The 27,918-nt window shown below is 39.3% G+C and overlaps 2 protein-coding genes across 9 annotated transcripts; one reads left to right on the top strand and one right to left on the bottom strand.

The window, feature by feature from the left end:
• Positions 1 to 412: 412 nt before the first annotated feature.
• Positions 413 to 12,051, bottom strand: LOC147238023 (sex comb on midleg-like protein 4). 7 transcript variants are annotated; one of them, XM_086157783.1, is made up of 8 exons: positions 11,921 to 12,051; positions 9,146 to 9,379; positions 8,733 to 8,862; positions 3,365 to 3,565; positions 3,093 to 3,254; positions 2,750 to 2,974; positions 2,510 to 2,658; positions 413 to 2,424 (listed from the first exon to the last, which is right to left on the bottom strand). In XM_086157783.1, the coding sequence occupies exons 2-8, from the start codon at positions 9,371 to 9,373 to the stop codon at positions 2,299 to 2,301; spliced, it is 1,221 nt and encodes a 406-aa protein (XP_086013909.1). In that variant the 5' UTR covers positions 9,374 to 9,379; positions 11,921 to 12,051; the 3' UTR covers positions 413 to 2,298. The 7 variants fall into 7 exon arrangements, with proteins under 7 accessions (XP_086013909.1, XP_086013900.1, XP_086013880.1 ...); XM_086157774.1 differs by having other exon boundaries at positions 11,886 to 12,028; XM_086157754.1 differs by lacking the exon at positions 11,921 to 12,051 and adding an exon at positions 10,208 to 10,724.
• afg1la (AFG1 like ATPase a) lies at positions 11,485 to 27,913 on the top strand. 2 transcript variants are annotated; one of them, XM_086157702.1, is made up of 13 exons: positions 11,523 to 11,674; positions 12,062 to 12,267; positions 17,958 to 18,009; positions 18,090 to 18,191; positions 19,081 to 19,211; positions 19,292 to 19,391; positions 21,075 to 21,133; positions 21,216 to 21,298; positions 21,402 to 21,472; positions 21,542 to 21,642; positions 22,793 to 22,933; positions 23,005 to 23,115; positions 24,442 to 27,913. In XM_086157702.1, exons 1-13 carry the CDS (start codon positions 11,548 to 11,550, stop codon positions 24,571 to 24,573), a joined length of 1,416 nt encoding a protein of 471 aa, XP_086013828.1. In that variant the 5' UTR covers positions 11,523 to 11,547; the 3' UTR covers positions 24,574 to 27,913. The 2 variants fall into 2 exon arrangements, with proteins under 2 accessions (XP_086013820.1, XP_086013828.1); XM_086157694.1 differs by having other exon boundaries at positions 11,485 to 11,674; positions 21,402 to 21,642.
• Positions 27,914 to 27,918: the final 5 nt, after the last annotated feature.

Here is a 27,918-nt window from a genome sequence, read left to right as displayed (position 1 = left end):
AAATCTAGTTAAGTTAAGCTATAGATTGGGATGTAACTGGAACTGTGGAGCCTCATTAGCTTAGCATGCTAATCTGGAGGCATTACTCACGTCCTCCTGGGTAAAAGTCAAAGCTCCTGCCTCGTCTCCTGAATTTCCGATGCCGGTATCAGTCGAGGAGGAATGGGCGAAGCCTCGGTTTCTCGCATCTCTGCAGGAAGGGGTCGGGTGCGCCTTCCGCTTAGCATTTGCATCGCTAGCCTATGGAAGTGACACCATTAGCTCCTCCTGCTACACCTGGAGACACATCCTCCAATGAGATTCTCTTGGAGAATAAATAATCGAATAAATAATCTGAGCGGTTACAACCCAAACCAAGAGTTCCATGGCTGGGGAGAAAAAAAAAAAAGAAACAAAACCAGTGAAACAAAAGTTCTGCCACGAACAGAATTTCTTAATTTAATACTCACATACAGTACAATATACACATAGGATTTCTTTTACATCTCACAAACACAAAAGCAAACAGTTAAATACATAGATAACTTTTAGCACCAGCGCAGAGTACCGAGCACCCCTTCTCTAAACCTCTGATTCTTAACCGTTTTTAAAATAAAACACCTTAGCTTGATCTCACTAGGCATGGCTTACATGTAGTATCTTTACAGCAGCATTCACTTACAAAGGTTAATTGATTTTAAAAAAGGATGCATACTGTACACCTAAAGTGGTATACAAAAAGCAGTACTATATTATATACCCATTTACATGGTCTTTCAGGTTTTTCTCCGCGTAACATTAAAGTGTTTTGTGGTTTAACAACTTCTGTATCAACACTGATGCGTGATAAAAACATAGAAACGTATGCTTTTAAAAATTTTTCCTTATATGCATGAAGAGCCTATGGAGGAAATGGGTATCTAACAATCTTGCATATTAAAACATAGATATATCACGTTCACGATGCTCTCACTTTTCTTAAATTAGCAAGAGAGCTACTGTCTGACTATGTAGGCTATGTTTTCTTTAGGTTATACAGCATTTCATATTAGAATTATTGTAATAAAGGAATGGCAAATTCAGTTGGATTCTCTGTTGCACAAGAATGTGGAAAAAATAGTATCAAAATGATTTTTTTTTTTTTTTTTTTAAAACCTTTCACTCAAAACACAGTAATATTTAATGCACTTGTTATCAGTGCAGCTATAAGTAAGGTTTTAGCGAAAAAAAAATCGTAAACGATCATATCGGTGACATTTTAAAAGTGTATCCTTTAAGTGTACTCTGTGATAGATTTCTCATCTGATAAAGAATTTGTTTATTCACTGGCGTCGTCTCGCGGCCCGTCCATTCTTTAGACTAAACATTAGATGCCATTTTACCCTCTTACGTGCGCTGAGCTGTTTGTCTGATTTTTCAAACCAGTATTTGACAAATTGATGCTTTTCTCTTGACATTTTTTTTTTGTCCTTCCCCTCAGCGAACACGCAGGCTCTCGGTTAGGAGGTCATTAAATAAGCTTTTTTTTTTTTTTTTTGAGTTTTCATTCATAATGTGGATTGAAACTCGGGGTTGATGGCTCGGGGCGAACTTAAACGTAATGAATGAATTTTTTTTCTTTTTTTTTCCCCTCTTATTTTGTAAAATAATAACCACCAGTTCATCCTCATGTTGACTTTATCAGCCTGCTGTATTTTTTTTTTTTTTTTTTTTAATGCTCCCATTGAAGCCCATTCTCATGAGTGTTTGCACAAATCCTCAGGAAAAGAGAAAGTTCCCCTCGAAAATTTGTGAAATATTGTGCCTGTGCTTGTGATCGCATGACCTATCCCGTAGGCCGGGATCTGCTGCGAGGACGCCGATTTTGTGCCTAAACCTAACCAGTGGGAGCGGGCATTGAGCGCAAGGCCGAACCCAATTTATTTTTGACCTGATTTCAACCCCGGCGGATCCAGAGGCGGTTTTGAAATGCAAATTGTCAAAAGAATCCAACTTTACGGTTGGATTTCCTTTGAATTTTCATGCGTTGCCTCTGATATGGGTGTTTATATGTACACAAATCATGTGGTGAAGATGTTGGCCCGTGGTGATTGCTAGAATTGAGTGGGTTCCCCTCTTTATTTGTGTCAACCTGTGTGTGTGTAAACACCTCTTTAGTGTGTGTGCGATGTGTAACAAGCATGCATTCCTAGATCCAAAGGTTTGGGTTTTTCCAAATATGTCAATAGTAAGGAAGAGAGGAGTAAATTTGCGATCGCCGCTGCCTGCCATCCTGACGACGCGGAGCAAAATGTCCGATTGGGTTCCAACCTCGAGTTTTCAGAATTTATTCTGCTTTAGTTTGTCGATGTGGTAGCAGAGTTTCAAGGCCGGACCCAGCTTCAGGCCGAGGTACTTCATGATCATGTCGCTCTTCAGGAGCAACAGGGCGTTCCCGTCAATCTCCTGAGACCAAAAAAAAAAAAAAAGGGAAATAAGTCACATGTTAAAGTTATTTTGGTTATTTAGTTCAAACCGGGAAAAGACCCACGTGTTTCCTAAAGATCTCGGCATGCGGGCCGAGGGCCTGGGGGTCGGCATCCCTGATGAACCACACCACGTCGTCCACAGACCAAGTGGTCGGGTCTTTATTGGGCGGCGCCTTGGACTCCTGGGACTCTGCAGACACGTTATAACTCCCTGCGGAAAAAAAAAAACAAAAAAAAAAAAACGGCTCAAGTCCACGCTCCCGCCGGGAGACGCCGTTCTCGAGGGAATCCCAACCCCTCACCCGTCCTGTTGCTCTCCGGGAACGTGTTCGGGCTGTTGGACGACTGCCTGCACAAGCTCATGGAGGCCGAGCCGCCGGAGAACTGCTGTGAAGAACGAAATCCATAGGTGGATTTTGGCGAGTAAGAGGAGCTAATAGAGTTGAAGGCCGATTCCCCCGGATCCAGAGAGTAGCGTTTACCATCGGACTGGTCTAAGTGGTATTCCTCGGCCATGGATGTTTCTGCTAAGGACAAATTTAGAGGACAAAAACAAAAAAAAAACAAAAAACAAAAGAGCACGGCTCAAAGAATTGGCTGACCTCTGCAGAGCGGGATCTTCTAAAGACGGAAATGTGCGAGTACCATCCGACTGGTAAGGGCCACCGCTGCGCTGGGTAATGGGCTGATCGCTGAAGAGGTTCTCACAGTGCAGGCTACGGCACAGCTTCTTCAAAAAACGAAGCACATAGTCGATGCTGTTCACCACGGGGAGGCTTAACAGGTGCTGCTTCCCATCAAATGTAGCTGTAAGTGAAAAAAAGGGGAAAAAAAAAAAAAAAAAAGCTTAAAAACAACAACGACGGGATCTGCGGACACTCTCGGAGTGTCGTGACGAAACCCACTTTTCACGATACCTGAAATTTTTTCCCCGCCGTAGCCTTGCGTGAGGAGGGTGAAGACCGTTTTCTGCTGGAAGGCGCTGTCGATGCAGCCCTGGACCGCCTGCTGCAGGACCACGGACGGTCTGTCGGGTCCGAAGTGATCGGGAAGTTGCTGGATCTTCTTCCTGTCCAGGTTGGGACCCGTGTTGGCCTGCTTGTTGATATAAATACAGACTGACATGGACAGAATATGAGGGGAAAAGCAAGTCAGGAGCTGCTAACTAGTCCAGGGGTCGGTAACCCGCGGCTCTTCCATCTTTACGCTGCGGCTCCGAGTGGCTTGGGAACATGAATTATAAATATTTAACTGAAGTGTATTTCATTTGTGTTAATTCCTTTTTTTGACTTTTAGTTCTAAGTTGGAAGATTATTGTGATCTTGAAATATTAAATAGAATTATATTTATTATTTTTCGCCGCTCAAAATAACGTCACGCTCGCGGAAGCCGGTATACCCGCCGGCCGGTAAAGTCCCGATTTGCAGATGCTGCGCGCAGAAGTTCAGGAGCAGAAGTCCCATAAACCAGGTAGAATAAATATTTATGAAGATATTTTGCAAATATTTATTTTTTATTGTTTACTGACGCAGTAATTTTTTTTTTTTTTTTCCCGATTTTTAAAATTCAGGTCAAGGCTCCGCTACACGCTCTGAAAGCCCAAAGCTCAAAATGAGTTCATTACATAAATAAAATGTAATTTTCTCTGTAATACTTTGTGAATTTCAGAAGCAACACACTTCACACTTGTTTATACAAAGTGTAAAGGGAATAAAAAGCAACATATACAGCGGTACCTTTATTTTAGATATCGAAAAGTAATTGCGGCTCCCGGTGTTTTCTTTTCCGAGGAAACCGGGTCCAAATGGCTCTTTGGGTGTTACGGGTTGCCGACCCCTGAACCAGACCATTCAAGTGTAAATCCGATTTGGAAATTCAATAATAAAAAAAAAAAAAATTCAAACCACCGTAATTTCCGGACGATAAGCCGCGATTTTTTTTCTCACGTAAACAACGATGCGGCTAATATAGACTCTTTTTGGGTGGGGGACGCTAACGAGCTTCACGCCGCTAAAACGTTTATCCTCGTCACGTCGGACCGATGAAATGACCGGGAAATTCTGAGTCCGACATTTAAGAAGACGACTTTGACGATTTTAGTGCGCAGGAGGAAGACCGAGATAGCGATCGGCTAGCCGGTGCGGCTTATACAGAGGTGCGCTCAATAGTCCGGAAATTACGGTAATAAAAAGCCACACTTCCGCCAGAGCCTGGAAACATACAGGACCGTCTCAGAAAATTCGAATATTGTGATAAAGTTCTTTATCTTCTGTGATGCAAAAACAAAAATGTCATACAAACTGGATTCATTCCAAATCAACTGAAATATTGCAAGCCTTTTATTATTTTAATATTGCTGATTATGGCTTACGTCTTAAAAAAAAAAAACTCAAAAATCCTATCTCAAAATATTAGAATATCATGAAAAAGTCATTTCTTTTTTTAATTGCATTACAGAAGATAAAGAACTTTATCCCAATATTCTAATTTTCGGAGACAGTCCTGTAGAATATCCAACAAACTGTCTTATCGATGTTAATGGTTTCTCAGTCTTGTGCCTCCGTCCAGTTAAACAGTCCTTTACATAAACACAATTTGACCATGGCGAGACGAAGAACTTTATCACAATATTTTAATTTTCCTGTAGTTGCGTCTCTTTGCTCCCCTTCCCCTCGCGGGCGGGCCGACGAAGGACAGCAGTGGATCAACAAATGCAACTATGGGTGCGGTGGCCATCTTCCTTACGCTGAATCACCTGGGCCCGATCTCCGCTAAGGGCACCGTCATCTTCTTCTTCTTTCGGCTTTTCCCTTCAGTGTCGCCACAGCGAGTCAACTTTCTCCATCTAACTCTATTCTCTATATCCTCCTCTCTCACACCAACTACCTTCATATCTTCTCTCACTCCATCCATAAATCTTCTCTTTGGTCTTCCTCCAGACCTCTTGCCTGGCAGCTCCACCTTCAGCAACCTTCTACCCAGATCTTCACCATGAGCACTCCTTTGTTCATGTCCAAACCATCTCAATCATCACTTCGTCTCGGTCATACATGTCCTGCACCCCGTAACAAATTTTTCTTTCCCTTTGGTCTTTTCCCTTCAGGGTCGCCACAGCGAATCCACTTTCTCCATCCAACCTTATTCTCTGTATCCTCCTCTCTCACACCAACTACCTTCATATCCTCTCTCACTACGTCCATAAATCTTCTCTTTGGTCTTCCTCCAGACCTCTTGCCTGGCAGCTCCAATTCCAGCATCCGTCTACCAATATATTCTCTATCCCCCCTCTGTCCATGACCCAACCATCTCCGTCTGGCTTCTCTGACCTTCTCTCCAAAACATCGAACATGTGCCGTCCCTCTGATGGACTCATTCCTGATCCTCTCCATCCTGGTCACTCCCAAAGAGAACCACAACATCTTCATCTCTGCAACCTCTAGTTCTGTCTGCTGTCTTTTGGTCATTGGAACAGTTTCTAGTCCAATTCCAGCAGCCGTCTACCAATATATTCTCTATCCCTCCTCTGTCCATGACCCAACCATCTCAGTCTGGCTTCTCTGACCTTCTCTCCAAATAAGGGCACCATCATCTGGTGGGATGAATCGATAACAGAAGAGGGCTAGCGACAGGTAGCTCTCAAGCCGGCCTTTGAGGGATGGAATCAGAAGGTGTGGACGGCCGCGGCTGCAGAGTCAAACCCGGTAGAATCGGCCAGATGCGGGTCACGGCCCGCCGTCACGCAACTTATGAGGACGCGTGTTTTTCCTGCAAACATGCTCAAAGCAAAACCTGGTAACCCACCGCTCTCTGTGTCGCCGTCAGTTTCCCGTCACTTAAAAAAAAAATCAACAATCCAGTTTTCTATCAGCTCTATCCAAATCAACCGTGGCCCTAGTCTGGCTCCAGGTTGCGTCCCTAGCTAGCACTAGGGGTTCTCCTTCAAGGACCAGCCTTTTTCAGAGCAATCTAGAACCCTTTTCCCCCTCTTTTTTTTTTTTTTTTAGTCTCTGAGATGAAATGTGCTTAACTCCTCCTCCCTCCTTAAGCTTCTCAAGATCCACCCAACCCTCCGCATCGCTCTTATTAATCCTGCACATTCCGGTCGCTCGTAAGTTCTGGCAGAGATTCCTCCGCTGACGCCCGTCCGACAGTCTGAGGGTTTGTGGATCACAGTTGTCCGATTCCTTGCCACTGGATCCCCAAAACGGGACCTTTATTCGGCACCCGGACCGCCGGTACTGTTCTGGCCAAACGTTATCGCCCAGATTCGAATCGCCGCTCCGACCTCACAACGTCAACAGACGTCCCATCGTGCTGTAGGCTTTTTTTTTTTTTTTTTTTTTTTTTTTTTTTGAAAGTTTCTCTTCTGTCAGCATCAAGCTTGGCTCTCCACGCTTTTCCTCGGTCCCCCTGTCAAACGGCCTCCTTCTCTAAGCCACCTCCTCAGCTAAGCTCAGCTTTAGTCCCTCTGGATCCTGCTCTCCTGGACCCCCTCCGATTCCCTCCTGCACAAACGTCCCTCCAGCCCCTCCCGCCTTGTATCTGCCATTAGCAACAAACCAACCGCCTTCGTCAACGGCAGGCCTCTCCGCCAGTAAATAACAATCCGGGACAAACGACAGAACCTTCAGGTGTATCACAATAACCTCTATCCGACGTGATCACAACCTTTATCCATTAGAAGTGGCGTCTTTCTTCATTGAACGATGCAATGGCTGCAGATTTGTTTTCGTTCGTTCGCTAATCCCGGCGGTCATTTGTAAAATCTTTGTACTTTTTAAGACCTTAAAAACACTTTATAGCCTTGACTTTGACACTTTATATTTTTAGTTGTGTTTCTTATTCTCCCTCCTTCCTACTATTATCTATTATTGTTATGTTTTTGCTTGAAACTCTGGCACAACAATTTCCTTCAGGATAAATAAAGTTGTTCTTATTCTTATTTGGCGAGCACATATACAACCATTCACCCTCTCATTCTGACAATATATCACAATATTACCACTTTTTTGCACAACTGCTATTTTTGCACTGTCACAGATCTGTTTTAAAAAAAAAAAAAAAAACAGCATGCTGCTATTGTACCATATACCATTATGGTATTACTTAATGACCTTTTGCACTAAATTGTACAAAGAAAAGAAGAACAAAACTACTGCTGATCTATGTCATATTTTCACCTTACCAGTAGTTTGTATCTGCATGCAAATTAAACCTTATAGTTTAATTTAATAGTGCGCTTTACTGTTTAAGAATAAGAATAACTTTATTTATCCCGAAGGAAATTGTTGCGCCAGAGTTTCAAGTAAAACATAACAATAATAAATAATAGTAGGAAGGAGGGAGAATAAGAAATACAAATAAAACTATAAAGTGTCAAAGTTTAATGTTATGAAAAATGTTATAATTATTTTGTTAATTTCATGTCACTGTGGGATTGTGAGAAACGTCTGTATGTCCACTGCATGTGGAGAAACGGACAATAAAACTGACTCCGACACATTTGGGCAACGTTTGGGCTTCTGTGTGTTTTTGGGAAACCCATGCAGACACAAGGAGAACATGCAAACTCTACACTTGAAATCGAACCAGGGATCGACTTGCTGAAGTGTTCAACCACGGTGTCGCTCTTGGAAAAAAAAAACAATCTCCATAAATTTAAAAAACCATAATTACTTTTTGAAATCCATTACGGTGAAGGCAATGTGCCGATCTAAGGATTTAATAACCTAACAAGTTCTAAATTGGGATGAAAATTCAACCAGTAATAAGGTGAAGTGATTAGATGGCGTATGGCTTAAGGTCTTGCAGGAGAGGTTACAGGATAAAACCCCTGGAGAAGTACTGTAAAAGTACAATGATTAAACAAAATGGCAAAGCCAAGAATAAAATATCACAAAAAAAATATACAAAATGAGGGATTATCTGGAGCAACCAGGCCATGAGTTTTTTTTTTTTTTTTTCCTCCCAGTGCTTTGAGCGACACAAGACAGAAAAAAAAATCTAATCTCATTGTTAAAAAAAAAAAAAAAAAAAAATGCATCTTAAACTTTGCATAATATTGAAAATGGTCACACTCTCAGATCTTTGATAAATAATTAGATATAAACTCACGAGGTTATGTTACTGCTGCCGTCAGTGGGACGAATTCGAGAAAAATAAGTGCTGTTCATCTCAAACCTTAAAAAAGGTGCAAGTCTGGTTTGGGTTTAATTTAAATTTTAGCATAGAGGAAAGGGTTTTTTTTTTTGTTTTTTTGTTTTTTCTCAGGCAACCTGGTCCTACCTGTGAGCACCTGGGGCGTGGCGGAGTGGGGGATCGTGGCCGCGTCCTGAGGAATGGAGCTCATATCGGGTTCAGGGGTGCTGCTGGGTGGAGAAATAGCCAGCGGCGTCATCACCATCCTGGGTTTGAGCTGCAGGGAAGCATAAATATTTTTCCATTCCTTCTTTCGAGGCATATTATTTATTTACAACTTCTAAATCATGCAGGTGGTGGGAAGGTAGTAAAAAAAAAAAAAAAACTCTCATACAAATAACGAGTTCTTTTCAAGAAGGGATTATTGATATAGTTTTGGGATGTAAGGCAGAGCAAAGTCTCACCGTGTTTACATTTTTTTTTTTTTGCAGACAGTGTGTCTGTGTACACATACATTTTTAAACATGCTGCATCCTCGTTTTATCCAAGAGCCGACTGACCTTGAAGCCCGGCTTTCTCCCCCTCTTCTTTGGCACTTTGAGAGGAGGGAGCGATTCTGGGTAGCGGTTTGGGAAATCCATCTTGGGCACATTGCGGAGCGGGGGTCTCCCTCTCTTCCTGCCCGGTATCTTCCCCGACTGGCTTGGGATGAACGAAGGTGCCACTGCAGCTGATTGCATGTCACTGTTTCCGTCAGACGTCTGGACCGTGGCTGCAGGTAAACTCATTTGGAGCTGGAGGCAGAGGAGATATAAACAACCGCAGAGCTATAAAAAAAAAACAAAAAAACACCAAACTTGCACATTAATCCTCAAAACACGTCACTGCATTAGAGCGCGGGATCATCCTCAGTTTGTAGCCGGGTGAGAGGAATGACATGGCAGAGTGTACGGCGGTAACATAAAAATCACTCCTCAGAATGCAGAATATTCGATGCAGTTCAAGCAGCGGGGTTTTAGCGTAGCGCCATAACAAACACAAAAGGCAGCCATGCATGGGCTGCGGAGGAAACAGCACCTCCATCCTTTAGCTGCTAACACATCAATAAACCTGAGAGAAGAAGGGGGGGCGTCTGTTTGCACTTTTTTTTGCAAAAAAAAAAAAAAAAAAAAAAAGAATACCACTAGCCCCGAAGGTAACTGCTAAGCAAAATCTCTCACAGTTCAGAGACAGACATCATTTCCTTGCTGTATTTCCACTTCCCTCTCCTGCTCTTCCTCGTCCCCCACGGCTGATGCTGCTGTTGCCGCTGCTGCTCGGCGCACAGGCTGCAGACATCTCATTAGACTAATGCATTCAGCAACGGCAGCAGAGGGAGGGGGAAATTTACTTCACCATGGCTACCCGGCGATGTGTTACCATTACGATGACAGCTTCCACCCTAATCTAAAAGAAGTAGGTCCAGGAGAGGAAACATGTGGCCTATGCATCACCCAGTGTGAGCTAGGATGGCAGGAATAGAATTTATACCGGTAAAATATGTCTTATTTCAGGTTAAACTGACACAGAAAAACAAAGAATGTCTCATGTAAACAAACAATAAGCTGCGGGGACACACTTACCATCCAGAACAGATGTGGACTGGAGCAGTATCCCCCGGCTCCTTGATTTATTTTCTATTTTTTTTGTTTAGTGCTTTCAGCAGCCAAGCATGGATGTCAAAGCAAGGCGGATTCCGCTCTAATACTCTGTGTGTGTGTTTGTGTGTGTGTGTGTGTGTGTGTGCGCATGTGTGTGTGTACAACAGAGACAGACAGAGCAAGTGACACAGTGTGTGTGCATTAGAGAGAGGGAGGGGGGGGGGTTCTCCTCTGTTGTCATGGCAACAAGCCTGTAAGCCTTGTAGCAACCTCCCATGTTTTGTCTGCAACTCCAGCTCAGAGCTCTGGAGATATAATTAGACCCAGCGCAGAAATTTCTGCTGTGAATTATAATGAGAATATTCGTCAAAAACTCCGGAATAATATTTTCCCCTTTCCGGCTGGACGCATTTTCTTGGTGTTTGTGTGTTTTGCTGTTATTCAGTGACTCAGAAGGTGTGTGTTTGCGAGTGTGTTTGTGTGTGTGTGTGTGTGTGTGCTCCAGGTTTAATTCAAAATAACTTATCTGATAGTAGAACGAGGATATTAAATTCAACCAGGAAATTTAGCAGAGAAACAATTTTGTCCACAGATTAATCCTTTGAGACATTTTTCATGCTGATGCTGCCAACCATTCCAGTTTTAAGTCACTGTCAATTAAATATCTTTACTTTTTGGCTGCTGATCAGGAAGAACGAGCAAAGCTCATTAGTCGAAAACCCTCCATTAAGGAACCATTTTACAGTGTCCATTAGTTTATAGCATATTTTTTATCCATGCTTTTTGTAATATTTTCCTTTTATTGCAGGATTAGGTTTTTCCATGAAAGCTGCTGCTGGGCTATTCATCTTTACGCTCCATTCTCTTCACAACTAAATTGGGATTCAGCAAAACAGGACTGTTTCAATGTGTTCAGAGCTAGTTCAATTTAAAATGCATGCTACATTTTACTACATTTACACAATTTTAAATTCCTTCATATACAAGACGATATTTATGCATGGACAAAAAAAGAAATAAATAACAAATTGAGAATATTTTCAAAAAATAGCCAGTTCTTTAATTCCTTACAGCCAAGAAGGTATTATGATTTTATCCTAAATTCCGTCTCGTGAAATTACTTTTTTAAACGCAACAGTAGTCGCACAATTTGATCTATTTCTTTTATGTTTGTTTGCTAAAACTCTATTTGAGGTTATTCTTAGTTTGCCATGCAGATGGAAAAAGTGGGAAATGTCGCCCCCTGCTGGTCAAAAGCGGAAGTGCTACTGTTTGTCGAGGCTTTGCTAATAAAGTTATATTCAAGAGATTTGAAAGCCAAGATGGCGGTGTTGATGCCGCTGTCGGTAAAGATGTCACCCTCAGCTTCTGCGGCTTGTAGTGTTTTCCTCAAAGAATACCATTCCTCCGAAAAGCTACTAAAAATTTGGACAGGCTTTTACAGACGAGGTGAGGCGTGTTTTTGTTTTGTTTTTTTTGGCTAAATCGGCACGGCGGTGACCTTTCCAACGAAGGGGGTTTAGGTTGGAGGTCTTCGCCGAAACAGTTAGCATGTAGCTCAAAATACGCCTTTTTTTGAAGTAAAAGACGTTGAACGGAAGCTACAAATTCCTAAAATAAATCGTTTGATAATATAAACACAACCGGACATTCAACTTACCGTATATTTCGTGCGGTGACAGCTGTCAAACTTACCGCTAACCGCTGCTCCACGGTGGAATTCTTGCTAGCTTTCCCGGCTACAAACGGTCGTCTTTGAGTAAACAAACCCGATTTCTGGGGAGGAAAAAAAAAAACCAAACAAACCCTGAAATCTCCCACGTCGCGATTTGACAGGTTTGTCCGTGAAAGCCCAGCAGGCGGTGGAGGACAGCGGTGTGAGCGCCGCCGGCTTCAGCGGGCCGCTGGATCACTACAGCGGGTTGATCGGGGACGGAACCCTGCGGGAGGACGAGCATCAGAGAGCCGTGCTGGAGAAACTGGAGCGGCTGCAGAAAACACTGAAGGGATACAGCAACACGCCGACATCCATCTTCTCCAAGGTAAACACGCTGGGGGGGGGATTCTGCTTCCTGCTCGCCGAGATAAGTCTGGAATAAATCAACACTCCACCAAAAAACAGGGGTGGTCCGAAACACGGGGGAAAAACTGCAATACTTGTGTGTGTGTGTATTTTTTTTTTCCCTCCTTCTGAGATGAACTGTAATGATCCCATGCTTGGGGAGTTGTTTAGCAGCAAGACATACAAGGACAATATAAGCTAAAAATACATAAAGAATAAATAAAACAAATAAACTCTGATGTGGAAAAGTATAAAATATGATCTAAAAAAAAAAAAAAAAAGTTTTGTAACATCACCTTTTCATAACATCAGATTCATCTTTTAGCTAAGCGGCAAAATAGTTTTAATTTCAACATTTTTTTTCAACATTTCTGTTTATTTAGATGGGATTGCCCACTCAATAATCAAATCTTTGAACTTTTTAAGACTTTAAAACGCTTTATAGCCTTGACTTTGACACTTTATAGTTTTATTTGTATTTCTTATTCCCCCCCCTTTTTTTTTTTTTACTGTTTATACACTTTCCTACTATTATTTATTTTTGTTATGTGTTACTTGAAACTCTGGCACAACAATTTCCTTTGGATAAATAAAGTTGTTCTTATTCTAACCAATATACAGAAACGATGAGCAAAGTGGCAATGTGAAGTAGAGGTGGAAGTGATAAGAGTGAGTTATTGTATAGCAGGGGTGGGCAATTATTTTGGCTGGCGGGACACATTTCTTATTTAATTTTGATGCGCGGGCCAACTCGGTGAACAGAATGGAAATTGCAATTTAAATATTTCAAATTTGGGGCATTTTATTCAATTTTAAAATCATTAATAGTGATGATGTACCGACCGACATTATTTTGTATGTAATCACTCATACAAAATAAAACAAAAGGAAAAAATAAGTTTCTAAATTCAGTGTTGATTGAAAATGCTTGTTAAAATATTCAAAGAAAATAGTTTGGCGGGCCGGATAAAAAAGCGAAACGGGCCGTAAAATGCCCAGATCTGTTGTATAGGGTTATTGCACGAGGTAGGAAAGATTTATTGTATCTTTCTGTTACAAAGATCAAATTCAATTTATGTTTCACACACAGAGGATTGAAATAGAGTTTCTCAAAAACCCACGGCGTGGTAGTTAAAAAAAACTCAGAGTTTAAATAATATCATAACAACAAGTGATGACTGGCTAGCAAGGTTATGGCAAAGTCCAAAAAAGTTAAGGTGCAAGTTATTTTTAAAGTGACAGCAGTACAAAAGTGCACTTGGAAAGAGCAACAGTTTTTTTTTGCTTCCCCTTTTTTTCCTTTTTGTGTGTGTGTGTGTTTGAGCAAGTGAGTCCATGAAATAGTTCTTTAGATAGTTCCTATGGATGAATAGCAAAGCATACTTAATAAAAACGAAAAGATTCCGGTAATTCTCTCTTAAGAGGTTTACCATTATGGTCTGTGAGAGCAGAATCGCAGCAGCAAAAAAAACAAACACAGTTTCAAAAATATTTTCTAGTCCAAAACCCACTCTGTGGGTTAAGTGGTTAATGAGCGTTCCCAGTTAAAACCACAATCCAAAAAACGTTTGGACAGTATGTAAATTGTAAATAAAAATAAGATGCAACGATTTACGCATATCATAAAAAGTCGGAACAGGTTTACGATCAAGTAGCATCCGCTCTTCTTTTAACAACTGTCTGTAAAAGTCTTGAAAGCGAGGAGACCGCTTACTGGATTCTAGCTTGTTGCTGAATTTTTCATTTCATAATATGTCAAATATTTCCTGATAAGAGAGCTTGCCTGGATGGGAGTATAATATATGTTGCTCTGAAACATCTGTCCTTTTTTAGCATTGATAGTGCCCTTACTTATGTGCAAGTGGCCTACAAAAATCTTGGAATTTAATGAACAATCCTTTTATAAAACATTTCATGGAACACCTCATATTTCCTTAGATCAACGTGTCATTTACTTTTATCATTCACATGGATGCATTGCAACGGATCCCACTGATCGCACAAAGGCACAAAACTTTAACAAGTAATTGGTATTGAAAAATACAGTAATGTGTTTTACTAATAAAGAACTTAAAAAGAAGGGGATTTTTAAACCATTTCCACATGTGCATATGAAATATGCAATTTCAATTTCAAAAATATCAATCAATCAATCTTTGTAGTTACTGCTAACAGTTAAGAAAATTCATATTTCATTATATTTCTTATTCTTCCTCCTTACTCCTATTATCTATTACTGTTATGTTTTTTGTTTGTTTTTTTACTTGAAACTCTGGCACAACAATTTCCTTCGGGATTAATAAAGTTGCTCTCATCTCATCTCATCAAATCTAAATTGAATCCCTACCTACACCTTCCAATTAAAAAGAGAGTGCTATTAAATGTGTAAGGAAGAAAGTGTTCACCTGTAAATGTGTAAACTTCATCCATGAAACATGCACACGCATACAATACATACTGAAAATATATGGAGTTGCATGAACATTATAATTCCACCAGACTCTTTTGTAGTGAAGCTGGTGACTAATATTAAATTGCACATTTTCACTAGCAATTAGGTAGCTGGCTTTTACCACTGATTTCTCAGCTATGGGTGAAAGTGAACCGCTGTTTCCTCAGACCCGCTAGCGATTGGTTGATCTTATCTCCTCAGTTTTCTTGCAAGCTGTCATATTTTTCGTGTGATGAATCTCGTAGTGGCGCCGAATATTATATTCCTTAAATTCCGAATATTGTTGCAAACACATCGAGCACAAAGGTTTCCCGTGCGTCTCTGTAAATAAATAGGACGTAGTGCATTTTTCATTGAAAATTCTACGCTCTACTTTTCTCTATTTTGATAACGACATTTTGGCTAATGAGGGAGTAGCGGGGAGGTAGAGAACAGGGTAGAAACAACGCCGTAACAAGCAGCAGATGGCGCATTGATAACGTCTGCTGATTGGTCCGTCTCAGTGATGCGGCTTGTCTTCTATTCTGACCAAAATAGTGCGCACCTAGCGGAAAATTCTTGAATCCTTGTCTTTTATGCATTTTTTCCCTTTCAAATTATCCTGCGGGCCTGATCGAATCTCCGTGCGGGCTGGTTCCGGCCCGCGGGCCGTATGTTTGACGCCCCGCCATAGACACTAATGCAACGCCATCAGAGGTGCAGGCTTTTGAACTAACAGTTGACAACAAGCCGGATGGTCCTCCTCCTTTTTAAGTGAGCAGCATCCACGGTTTCCGAAAAGAATGATCAAAATTTCATTCATCTGACCACAGGACAGATTTCCATTCAGCCTCATAACTATTTTAAATGCGCTTCAAACCAGAGAGGACGGCGGCATTTCGTGGATTGTGTTTCACTTCAGCCAGTAGAGAGTCATGTCTTTTTTTTTTTTTTTTTTTTTTTAACGCGGTGCCGCCTGAGGGCCTGAAGATCACCATTATCAAATTTCGACTTTCATTCCCGTCCCCTTTGCACAGGGATTCCTCCTGATTCTCTGAATCTTTTGATAATATTTTACACTTCAGATGGTGGGACATTTAGATTTCAACGCTAACAGAGAAAGAACTGCCCTTTGGTTTCTTTTCAGCGGATAAAATGTTCAAATAGAGCTCAAAAAGCGCTGAATTCTCTGCAACCGAAAACATTTCAGCTCTATTTGAAAAGCATTCAAACAGTTTTCGTACCAAAGTTAATTTCAGAATATGGTGTCGATCAATAGTGGCCAACAACCGCTTCACCAATGCAAATTAGACATTTGACAGAAGTTACATTGAAGTTGTAAATATAGGTGTGGATTGCCATTAAAATCCAAAAATGGAATAAAAAGCATATAAGTGTTATTACTGACTTTGATTAAAATGTCACTTTTTGAGTTGATGCCAACTTGGAAATGATACACTTGGGAAACTGGATCATCTGAAAGTTGTCAAATCATTGTTTTAAAAAAAAATCCTTTACAAAGACATTTTAGTCGACAGAAATGTCAAAACATAGATACAACATAGATTCAATCAAATGTCAATTTTTAAACCCTGTCAGAGTCCAAATGGGAGGGTTGATACAGCAAAGTGATAATTCATTTTGATTTATAAGTTACAAAACCAATTTGCATACAACGAAAAGGGACCGATGAGGATAATCACAAGGACCGATTTATTTTGAACCGACAAACAAATTATTCTTAAACTTACGGACTCTAAAATCCAGCAATCTGGTGGACTTTAAGATTTCTCAAGTAATGTATATACTAAGTAATAATATGCTTCCAAATCATGCCCAGAGAAAGTTCCAGATCTGAGCCTGTATCAATACAGTGCACATCACTAAAAGGAGATTTATTGACAATAGATATAAAAATGAAAATATGAAGCACACTTAATAGATTAAGTATGTAAATGCATGCATATGTACAGGTGTGTGTGTGTGTACATATGTGCACACACATATGTATTTGTACAGATATACATACATATGTGTGTGTGTGTGTATTTATAGATATGTAAATATTCCTATGTATGTATATACACGTGTACGTATACGATCTTACACACACACACATACACACACATATGTATATCCATAGGAAGGGACAAATTAGTTAGCCTACATTTACAAGCAATTTGATCTTCACTTTAAATTTTGGCTACACAACTTTTTACTTCAAATCTCTCTGACACAGAAACTATTCTTTTCACTTGCACAACAGGCAACCAGTTCTTCCTTTGACATAAACACACACACACACACACACACACACACACACACATACCTGGGCTGACAGATATAACAAGGTGACTCATACATCCCTTGGCATTTAGTGGAATATACGTTTTTTGTTTTTTTTTAAGGAGTTATGTCAAGTTCTTCCAGCAACTGTCACGAATGTCGTGCCCTTAGAAGCCAGTCCTGTTTTCAGAAAAGTCACCGGGATTTATTGAAGCCAGTTAAATGTCAAACTGCACACAAAATATTTTTTGTGCAGAGAAAAAAGTCATTTTAGGTTTGTCGCCTTCAGCATATTAAGTTATATTGCGTAAGATTCATCCGCCAGATGTTGTGGGCTATTTATCTATTTCGAGTATGAAAGGTGCTACATTTGCCTTTGATTTTATATATATAAATATATGTATGTATATATATATATATATATATATATATATATATATATGTGTGTGTGTGTATGTATATATATGTGTATATATATGTATATACATATATATGTATGTATATACATATATATGTGTGTGTGTATATATATATGTATGTATATATACACACATATTTATGTACATATATGTACATATACATGTATATATACATGTATGTATATGTTTGTATATACATATACATGTGTGTATATATATGTGTGTGTTTATACATAGATATGTATATACATGTATATGTATGTATATACATATATGTATATGTATATACATGTATATGTGTATATATATATACACACATCATATATATATGTATAAATGTATATATATATGTATATGTTACATATATATTGTAACGTGTGTGTGTGTGTGTGTGTGTGTATTGTGTGGCGGAATTCAAATGATCCAGTAACTGAATTCTTTTGTTGGTTTACTTAACTGATTATTGCTATACTTATTACTTCTTTTTTTTAAATTAATGTCTTTTTTCCGCCTCTCTCCTGCTGCATCTTTCAGTTTTTCACCAAACCTAAGCCCCCTAAAGGCTACTACATCTACGGAGATGTCGGTAAGAGATCTGCATCCAAACTACTTTTATTTGTTGTCATCGTTTCACCCGCGGTGATACCAGACTTAACATCGTTTCAGGCACGGGGAAGACGATGGTGATGGATATGTTTTATTCTTACGTGGAGACCGACAAGAAAAAAAGAGTTCATTTCCATGGCTTCATGTTGGATGTGCATAAACGTGAGTGTTCTGGTGTCTCGGGGGTGTCGGGCACTGCACGGCCAGTAGGGGGCAGATCAGGTAACATTTTAAATCGCAGAAATGTAAAGGAATTAACTAATGTTCAGGATGAGGCATAAAACATTTGCGTTTGTGTGTGTGTGTGTGTGTGTGCGTGTGTGTGTGTGTGGAGGGATTTCGAACGATATCCACATTCTTTTAACCACATGGTGTACAACCTTTAGCCTCGCCAAAAAAAAAAACAGTTTATGTGTAAAATGACTTTTTTAGTAATATTAAAATCAGACTTGGATGTAACTGTTGTAGCTTGAACTAGTTTTTCACTGATAAGATTAACTTTATTGATCCCCGTAGACTATTAACGGTTATAATATCAATAATATAAAACTAATTAATCAATCAACTAATCAATAATATAAAACTATTAACGGTTATAATATCAACAAATATAAATAGAGAGACAATTAGAAGATAGCAAAAGATATCCACAAATAAATAGAACGCAGAGAGAACAACGACATCAAGGATAAGAATGGACAACAGGATGTGGGGAAAAAAAGAAAGGAAAGGTGAAAATAGACAACCAAAACTACTACAGCAACAAGGATAGGAACATAAACAGAGCGGAAATAGCAATGACAAAAATAAACAAAAATAAACAAAAATAATCAAAAATAAGGAGGATATGAATGGGCTGAGACCAACAGGGATAAAAATAGACAACGGAGTTTGGGCTCTTAGTTTTATTGAAATCTGCACCCTGATAGAACCATTATATTTATTGAATGCTGTCTTGTTTCTTTTTTAGCAGATTTGATCAGTTTCAGGTTGTTGTTTTTTTTCTTTGCACTCTCCCTATAAACTCTGATTTGTCCATTTCTGTGATCAGGGATACACAGGCTGAAACAGAGCATGCCGAAGAGGAAAGCGGGGAAAATGGCCAAATCCTATGACCCCATTGCTCCAGTCGCCGAGGAAATCAGCGAGGAGGCGAGCCTTTTGTGTTTTGATGAGTTTCAGGTAAGGATTTTTGCGCGCAGCAGCCCGTGATAGATCATCTTTTTAGCATGTATAACAGCGTGCTTGACATCATCTCTCAGGTCACCGATATCGCCGACGCCATGATCCTCAAGCAGCTTTTTGAGAATCTGTTTCTGAACGGCGTGGTCGTCGTGGCCACTTCCAATCGCCCCCCTGATGGTGAGCAGCAAATTTGTTTTTAAGATACCATATTTTTCACACCATAAGGCGCAATTAAAATCCTTACATTTTCTCAAAAATCGTCCGTGCGCCTTATAATCCAGTGCGCCTTATATATGAATAAGACGCTCGATAGATTGACGGCCCGTTCCCTCCGGACACAGGAACGTCGTATTGTTAGATGGTTAATTATGTAGCGCTGGAATACAACGTTGTCCCAGCCTCACACTACCTTCAGGCGTCCGCTATCGCCGTCAACGATAAGCCAATCAGAGAACAGTACGCTTGCCTCCGCCACTTTTTGTAATAGCTCTGCGTATTGTGCAGAATATTACTGTACATTTGTGTGTTTGTATTTCCGCTTACAAAGCAGAATTTAAACTCAATGCTATCAGTTACGCAGTAGATGATGGGAATAGAGCAGCCGCCAAAGAATCCAACATGAATGAATCAATGGTATGGAAGTGGAGGAAGCAAGCAGATGAACTGTGTGAAGTAAAGAAGACCAAACAGAGTTTCCGAGGGTACAAAGCGAGATAAATAAAGTTCGGCTTCACTGACTATTTTGTTTCGCGTTATATACCGTATGTTTTATCATGCACCCTATCTTTGAAAATAGACCCGTTCATTGATATTGCGCCAAATAACGTAGCGCGCCTTGTGGTCTGCAAATTACAGTAAAACTGAGAGTGTCTACAGAAACTGTTCTGGTCTCCTCAGGTGGTTTCGCATCAGCCCCGTTTTGTTCTGAAACTTCAAGCTTTAACATTTTGGGGGCCAAAGCAGGTGTGAGAGGTGCCTCGGCATTGATCAGACTGAAGCCTGGTGCACTTTGTTTGCATTTTAAAAACACTGTTTTTTTATCTTGTTTTTGGGTTCGTTCTTTTAAGATATTTGAGACTTTGGTTGTGCCAGTAAGCGAATTCGTGCACAACCTGAAGAATTCATTCAAAGTGGGGAAAAAAAAAGCGACCTAAAAAATTCTGCATTCTAGTGAAAATATCTGAAATCTTTCTGAAAGAGTTTTAGCTAAATAGTAGTGGTCCCAGGAAAGACCCTTGTGGTTCTCCAGGAGCAACACTGATGTGATGCAGCTTTTATTTTGTGGAATTTACCTGCGGAAGAGATTCGGCGTCCATTTCTTGTATGTAACGCTTCATTTTAACTGAAGAGGCCGTTGTGTAACAAACCAATGTGACATCATAAAGGTGGACGCCGCCCTTCATGGGGTTTTTACCTCCAGAATAAGCTTTGTCACACTCGAGTTATTCTTTGCCAGGGGGTCGGTATGAGTGTCCTCGAGCAACATCATTTTAGATCAGCTGCTCAAGTGGGAATTTACTGGAGTCATGAATGTAATAATATATTAACTGTAATCTAGGAACTCAAATGAAGCGCTTTATTATGTTTTTTTTTTGTCTCCAAACAATATCTAATTGGATGTACAATGGCTAATTTTTCAATGGCCTTCAAATATGCCAACCAAGTCACTGAAGTGACTTAAATCTGTAACTGGGACTCGAACGTTTTTCAAACCAGAATAGTTTTTCCAACGACTCTGTCTGAATCTTCCTTGAAACTCGACGGCTCGGATTTTCGGCGTGACAGTTTCGTCGTCGGTCCTGGCAACAAATGACACCGTCGTGTTACCGCCAACACAACATCCTCACTGCTTTCCCACAGATCTTTATAAAAACGGTCTTCAGAGGGTCAACTTTGTGCCTTTCATCGCAGTGTTGCAGGTGAGACCACATAAAGCGTCTGCAGATTTATGTATCTGGTACATCTCTGCATTGAAATAAAAAAAAAATCCTCTTCCCGCAGAAATATTGCCAAACTCTCCGCCTAGACTCTGGGATCGACTACCGCAAAAGAAATAGACCTTCGGCTGGAAAACTCTACTTCCTGTAAGAAGTAAAAAAAAAAAAAGCCACGTGCAAAACAGCCGCAAGTCTGCTTTTCAAATTACCAACGAGGACGATTTCTCCGTTTCCTTTTCACGCTTTGCAGCTCCAGCGAACCCGATGCAGAAGAGACGCTAGACAAGATGTTTGATGAACTTGCCTTTAAGCAGAACGACAGTAAGTTTTCTTTCGTCAAATCGATGTTCGTATTCAGGCATGACTTCGCTCACGACTTCCCCCTCACAGTAACCCGACCAAGAGTTCTGAACGTCCACAACAGGAAGGTCCATCTGAACAAAGCCTGCGGGACCATCGTCGACTGTACTTTCGAGGAGCTTTGTGACAGAGTAAGCCAAGAATTGGTTTCTGGGGAAAAAAAAAAATACAAAGTTTGATTATTACATTAAAGATTTGCTTCGTCGCCACCATAACCTTTAACCCCCTTTAAAATTACAACCTTTTACTTTTATCCCTTCTCCGACTGAGGAGGTAAGTAACATATCGCTGAGAAAGGAGGGACATGGTGATACAGTCACTGCACAATCCAAAATGCAATACAGGACTGTTGCAGAAAATTAGAATATTGTGATAAAGTTCTTTATCTTCTGTAATGCAATTACAAAAACAAAAAATGTCATACATTCTGGATTCATTACAAATCAACTGAAATATTCCAAGCCTTTTATTATTTTAATATTGCTGATTATGGCTTACGTCCTTAGAAAACTTAAAAATCCGATCTCAAAATATTAGAATATCACGAAAAAGTATTTTTTGTTTTTTTAATTGCATTTCAGAAGATAAAGAACTTTATCACAATAACAAAAATGTCATACATTCTGGATTCATTACAAATCAACTGAAATATTACAAGCCTTTTATTATTTTAATATTGCTGATTATGGCTTACATCTCAAGAAAACTTAAAAATCCTATCTCAAAATATTAGAATATCATGAAAAAGTAATTTTTGTTTTTTTAATTGCATTTCAGAAGATAAAGAACTTAATCACAATAACAAAAATGTCATACATTCTGGATTCATTACAAATCAACTGAAATATTGCAAGCCTTTTATTATTTTAATATTGCTGATTATGGCTTACATCTTAAGAAAACTTAAAAATCCGATCTCAAAATATTAGAATATCATGAAAAAGTAATTTTTGTTTTTTCAATTGCATTACAGAAGATAAAGAACTTTATCACAATATTCTAATTTTATGAGACAGTCCTCTATATTCTTTTAAAGGCAAACCTTCAGGTCGGCAATTTCTTTTTTAAATTTTTTGAACACACAGTAAATGGGTAACGCAAGTAATATTAATCCACAGTTTGTTTTTTCCACACAACCGAAATAAAGCATTAGTCAGACAAAACTAGCGGCTGACATCTAATTGGCTTCATAACGCTGCTAACTTTTTAGCTTCGATATGCATATTTGCAACAAATAGGTCGTTTTATTTGTAGGACATCTGAGTGACTGTGGGGTTTCAGCCTTTAGGCGCCAGCGACTACCTGGAGATGTGCCGGCTCTTTGACACCGTCTTTATTCGCCACATTCCCCTGCTCACGCTGAACAAGAAGACCCAGGCCCGGCGGCTCATCACGCTCGTGGACGCTCTTTATGACCACAAGGTAACTCACGCCGAGCGCCGGGCCGGAGACGTTTGTTCGGGAGCCAAACAATTAATCTCCTTGTCATTCAGGTTCGTGCGGTGATCCTGGCAGATTACCCTCTGGAGGATATTTTCGTACACGACGGGGATCACGTCCATGACGAGAGCCACGTTCTCATGGATGATCTTGGGCTGAAAAGGGTAAGAGTTCAGACGGCGTTTTAGAAGCTAAACCCGTTTTTGATGTCGCGTGTCGCTTTTAAGTGCTGAATGAATGAACGGAACTCGCGTTACATAACGGGTGAAAATATTCTTGTGTTTTTATTTTATTTTGCATTATAAAAAAATGTTTGAAGCATTTTTTTTTTTTTTTTTTTTTTTTTTTTTTTGTGAAAATCAACAAAAGGAAATGAAATTCGTGTTTGTTTCCATTCACTGCAGCTGAGTCAGTCGTCATAACCACCGCAGGAGGAAAAAGCCAGACGATGTAGAGAAAAGCGTTTTGTCGCTGTTTCCCATCCAGTTACTGTCATTTCTGAGAACCCTTTTCACAACATTAGATTCATCTTTTAGCTAAGCGGCAAAATAGTTATAATTTCAACTGTTTTTTTCAACATTTCTGCTTATTCAGATGGGATCGCCCACTCAATAATCAAATCTTTGTACTTTTTAAGACCTTAAAACACTTTATAGCCTTGACTTTGACACTTTATGGTTTTATTTGTATTTCTTATTCTCCCTCCTTCCTACTATTATTCATTTCTGTTACGTTTTTACTTGAGACTCCGGCACAACAATTTCCTTCGGGATAAATAAAGTTATTCTTATTCTTAATATCCTTTATTTTTTTGTAATGGTTTTAATGTTAAAAAAAAGAAAAAGAAAAAACAATTAAAACTTCTTTTTAATTCCTCTGCAAAAACATGTTAAAAAACTAGGGTTTTTTTTTTTTTTTCTTTTTTTGTTTTGCGTCTTATCAAAATACAAACTCTTCTGGGACGGGCTCCAAAGCTGCCTCTCCACCCTTTGCCTGATACCTTCAGAAACAGAACCCGCCCACCCTGTCGGCCACTTTACACACTTCTTGTTCCCTCATATCCTTCAGCAGATGTTTCTCTCCTCTCTGTTTCACTCCAAAGATGCACTTGTTCCTTCTTTCTTTTTCTTTTTCTTTTTCTTTTTTTTTTTTTTCATAGCAGATCACCAGAGCAGGAAGTCAAACGCAAAGACAAAGTATTCGTTCGCCCACAGGCTTCAGAAAATGCAACTCTCTGTATCTCTTTCCATCCTATTCCTTTTTTCTGTCAAAATTGCTGCATTATCTATCACGATGAAGTCCATTACAAACATTTTGTTTAGAAGAAGCTTCGTGTAAATGCCTCCCAGTTGCAAAAAAACAGACAAAACTGTATGCCGTATGATATTTCTTATGAAATTTATTCTACCGCCGAGATCTGCACGTTTAAAACTGGCGATGTTCAATTTGATTTTTGCGGGGGGCCCATCAACGAAATGTTGTCTCGACAGGACGAAGCCAGCAATCTGTCCATCTTCAGCGGGGAGGAGGAACTGTTCGCCTTCCAGAGGACGATCTCCCGGCTCACGGAGATGCAGACCGAAGAGTACTGGCTGGAGGGAGACCGGAGCGCCAAATCGTAGATGTAACGTCCGGGAGAGGCCGACGGTGTTACGCAAAGTCAGAACTCCACACAGGCAAGCCGTTTTTCCTAAGAGAGACCAGACAGAACACAACTCCTACTCCTCATCCGCCGCCAAAACCCAGCAGGACTCCTCACAAGTATGTGTGCTGATGATGTACAGACGGTATTTATTGGAATCTCAAGGCCTTTATTGTGAAGTTGCACTTTATAGATGATTTTAAAATGAACATTTTTAAATCTAAGGGACGTTTCGGAGAATCGTACGCGTCTCGATGAGACGTTTTTTTTTTGTTTGTTTTTTTTTTTAAATCTCAAACTCTAAATACAGCGATGTTGGGATTTGGAGCGATGTGTTTCTGCTCATCTTATTCAAGCTGCTGAGTTGGGTTGTCATGGAACATTATTGATGAACTGTAAAACACTCACCTCAACAAGAGTGGTCCGCACACACACACCAGGGGTTTTTCCAGTATTTATTGTTATTATTTGATTTTTATCGATGGTGAATGCACGTTGTCAATCAAATCTTTGATAATTATATCTTAAAAAATGGACACCAGCAAAAAATGTCACCTCCGAGTGTGGATTGTGGAAAGTGATTGATCCGGTGCTGCCAGTTGTTATAAGATAAGATAAGAACAACTTTATTTATCCCGAAGGAAATTGTTGTGCCAGAGTTTCAAGCAAAAACATAACAATAATAGATAATAGTAGGAAGGAGGGAGAATAAGAAATACAATATTCTCCTTCCTTATTCTCCTTATTCTCGCACAAACTTAGTTTATACTGTTTCACACCGGCGGCTAAGAAGTTTATTTGACGCAACAATGGGATGGAGTCAGCGCGGAGCCTCAATAGCAAACCAAGGTTAACTTCTCCCTTTTATATTCCGATTTAACGATCAGGATAAAATTATTATTAGACAGTTTAATTTTACGCTGATAAATTTGCCTCAGAGGACTTAGCGGCCTGTTGATCAGTCTCGCGACCCTCAGCTCTGCTAGTACCTGCTAGTTTTTCGGCCTCTTCCGCCAGGAAATCGAGAAGACGTTGCGGACAGATTTGATTCCTGGTTTCCTCCTTTCCAGTTGACGCTTAAATCGCTGAAATTGTTTTTTCCGCTTTAGAGCCTTTTATTGGATTTGAGGTCAACGTTGGGTTTTAGCAGCATCCCGATTGGTCATTTCCAGCCAAATTGCTAAATCGGTGATGCTGTTCGGGGGTAAAATTTCAGGTCTGCTGCTGAGGTTTGTTAGTCAATTCAACTGCATCATGTTAAAATAGAATATTTACAACCGGGAATTGCTATTACCTCCAGTATTGCACAGGTTTGAAAGCAACAATGTGATTTTCTGTTTTCTTCAAATCAAAACCTAAAATGAAGACATTATAAAATAGAGCCCCGAGGTTAGAATATTGTCTTTTTGAATGATTTCACTGACCGGGAAGTGGTTTCACTTTGGCAAAATAACAACAACAACAACAACGAAAAAATTAATGTGCCCTTGGAGTACTTGTGTTATTTTTACCTGTGCTTCAGGGACAGCTGCCTTCCAGGTAAACTCCGAGCCGAGGAGCAGCCGCCCAGAAATAAAACACCAATCCTAAAATAATCATTACCTTCCTTCTCCTCGCTGCTCCGGTTTGTTCAGCACCAAGAAGCAACGTGAAACTACAAACAGGCTTTAAAAGGAAAAAGGAAATAAGGGAAGGTATAGAAATAGAGAATTCCAATATATAGAAATGAAATTATTTTTTTTTAAATGTAAGAAAATGTGCAATAACACATTAAGTGTAAGATAAATAATAGAAGTTGAAAGAAAAAAAAAAACATGGGTTCTTAATTGTATTTATTTATTGAGATTTGTTTGGTGAAGTTTATTTTTCTCAAGCATTTTTATTAAGCCGCAGCTTGGCGCTTGTGCACGCCTCAGGTTATTAAAATGGAAATAGACACTAGGAAGAATATTTGGCCACCTTTCAGTAAATACTGAAACACCTGAGACTCTCCAGTGTGTTCTGAGAAAGACAGGTGTTTTGTTTTTTTTTGGTATTTTGAGGTTCGAGAACTGGAAAAATGTGCTGGAGATTAATTTTAGACATAAATATTTGTTGCTCCATCACTTTAATAGTTGTGTTGAAATAATAATTAAAAAAAGCCTTGTTATTTTAAACCGAGGTTCTCAAACTGAATAACGTTCTGGACCCGAGAGATGAGTCAGTAATCTGCTGATCATGGGATTAAGTCAGGTTTCTCTTAATCTGCTTGTTTTCACAAATAATCCTGTTGATATTCAGACGCCTTTGGAAGGTAAGATATCTAATCTCTGATGTTTCCAATGTGTTTGAAGGGATGATAAATATAACAATAGAATTTTCTGATTTTTATTTTTTTTGTCCCCTTTCAAGTGATATATAACTGATAGAAATATATATAAAATCAATAATTAATAAGGATTTTGATGTTTCTGAAGATAGAAACATCTTTTTTTGTTCAACAGCGTTATTATTATGTAGAATAGGAATAAGAATGAGAACAACTTTATTTATCCCAAAGGAAATTGTGCCAGAGTTTCAAGTAAAACATAACAATGATAAATAATAGTAGGAAATTGTATTAACAGTATAAAAACGGGGGGAGAATAAGAAATACAAATAAAACTATAGAGTGTCAAAATTGTTTGTGTTTGTTTGTTTAGAAGTTTATTAGGACAGTGTACAAATACATTAAGCACAGAGGCAGAGATGTTTGTACCAGATTCTAGCCTATGGCTAATTTCCATCTGTAGTCCTGGACAATACAAATATAAAACTGTATAAAATAGACAATATATATAAAATATACAGATAGGCAATAAAATAACTATACAATATATAAACAGGCAATAAAATATGTATTTTGCAAATTGAAAGTTGTTTGCAAATTGAAAAGTCAGAATTGTTTCACATTCTGACATTTTTTTTTTATTATTGTCAAATTTGAAGTTCTTTTTGTTCACAAATGACACCTGAAGAGTTGATCCTAAATGTAAACATCTGCGTCTGTTTTTAGTTTGGTAGTTTTTCAAGAAATAAGTTTATAAAAAAAAAAGATATTTGACATATGTAATTTAATTTTAATTCAAGGACATAAATATTCAACGATTTGAGAAAATGTAAATGAAAGAAAAAAAAAAAAATGTTTTTCATTTTTTTCTGCAAACAATTCGTCATGAATAGATACCACTCAATTTTTGCATTTTTTTCATTTTATTTTATTTTATAATTTTGTCCAAATTTGTAGGACCCCCCCCATCATGACGATGGCCCCTGACGGCGATGACGTCACTAACCCGCCCGTTAT

Source organism: Fistularia commersonii, chromosome 1 (genome assembly GCF_037954325.1).
Source record: "Fistularia commersonii isolate RoL2024-O1a breed Wild chromosome 1, RoL_Fcom_v1.0, whole genome shotgun sequence".
Classification (NCBI taxonomy): Eukaryota; Metazoa; Chordata; class Actinopteri; order Syngnathiformes; family Fistulariidae; genus Fistularia; species Fistularia commersonii.
Note: the sequence above shows the minus strand (reverse complement) of the source record. Positions and strands in the feature narration are given on the sequence as shown.

Excerpts from the sequence above, each read along its gene's own strand:
- LOC147238023 (XM_086157736.1), bottom strand. The coding sequence starts at position 9,928 with ATGAGATGTCTGCAGCCTGTGCGCCGAGCAGCAGCGGCAACAGCAGCA. Across the intron at positions 9,380-9,820 it reads AAATACAGCAAGGAAATGAT|CTCCAAATGAGTTTACCTGC; the intron begins GTCTGTCTCTGA and ends CTCTGCCTCCAG. Across the intron at positions 8,863-9,145 it reads GGAGAAAGCCGGGCTTCAAG|CTCAAACCCAGGATGGTGAT; the intron begins GTCAGTCGGCTC and ends GCTTCCCTGCAG.
- afg1la (XM_086157694.1), top strand. The coding sequence starts at position 11,548 with ATGGCGGTGTTGATGCCGCTGTCGGTAAAGATGTCACCCTCAGCTTCT. Across the intron at positions 12,268-17,957 it reads CGACATCCATCTTCTCCAAG|TTTTTCACCAAACCTAAGCC; the intron begins GTAAACACGCTG and ends TGCATCTTTCAG. Across the intron at positions 18,010-18,089 it reads CTACATCTACGGAGATGTCG|GCACGGGGAAGACGATGGTG; the intron begins GTAAGAGATCTG and ends ACATCGTTTCAG.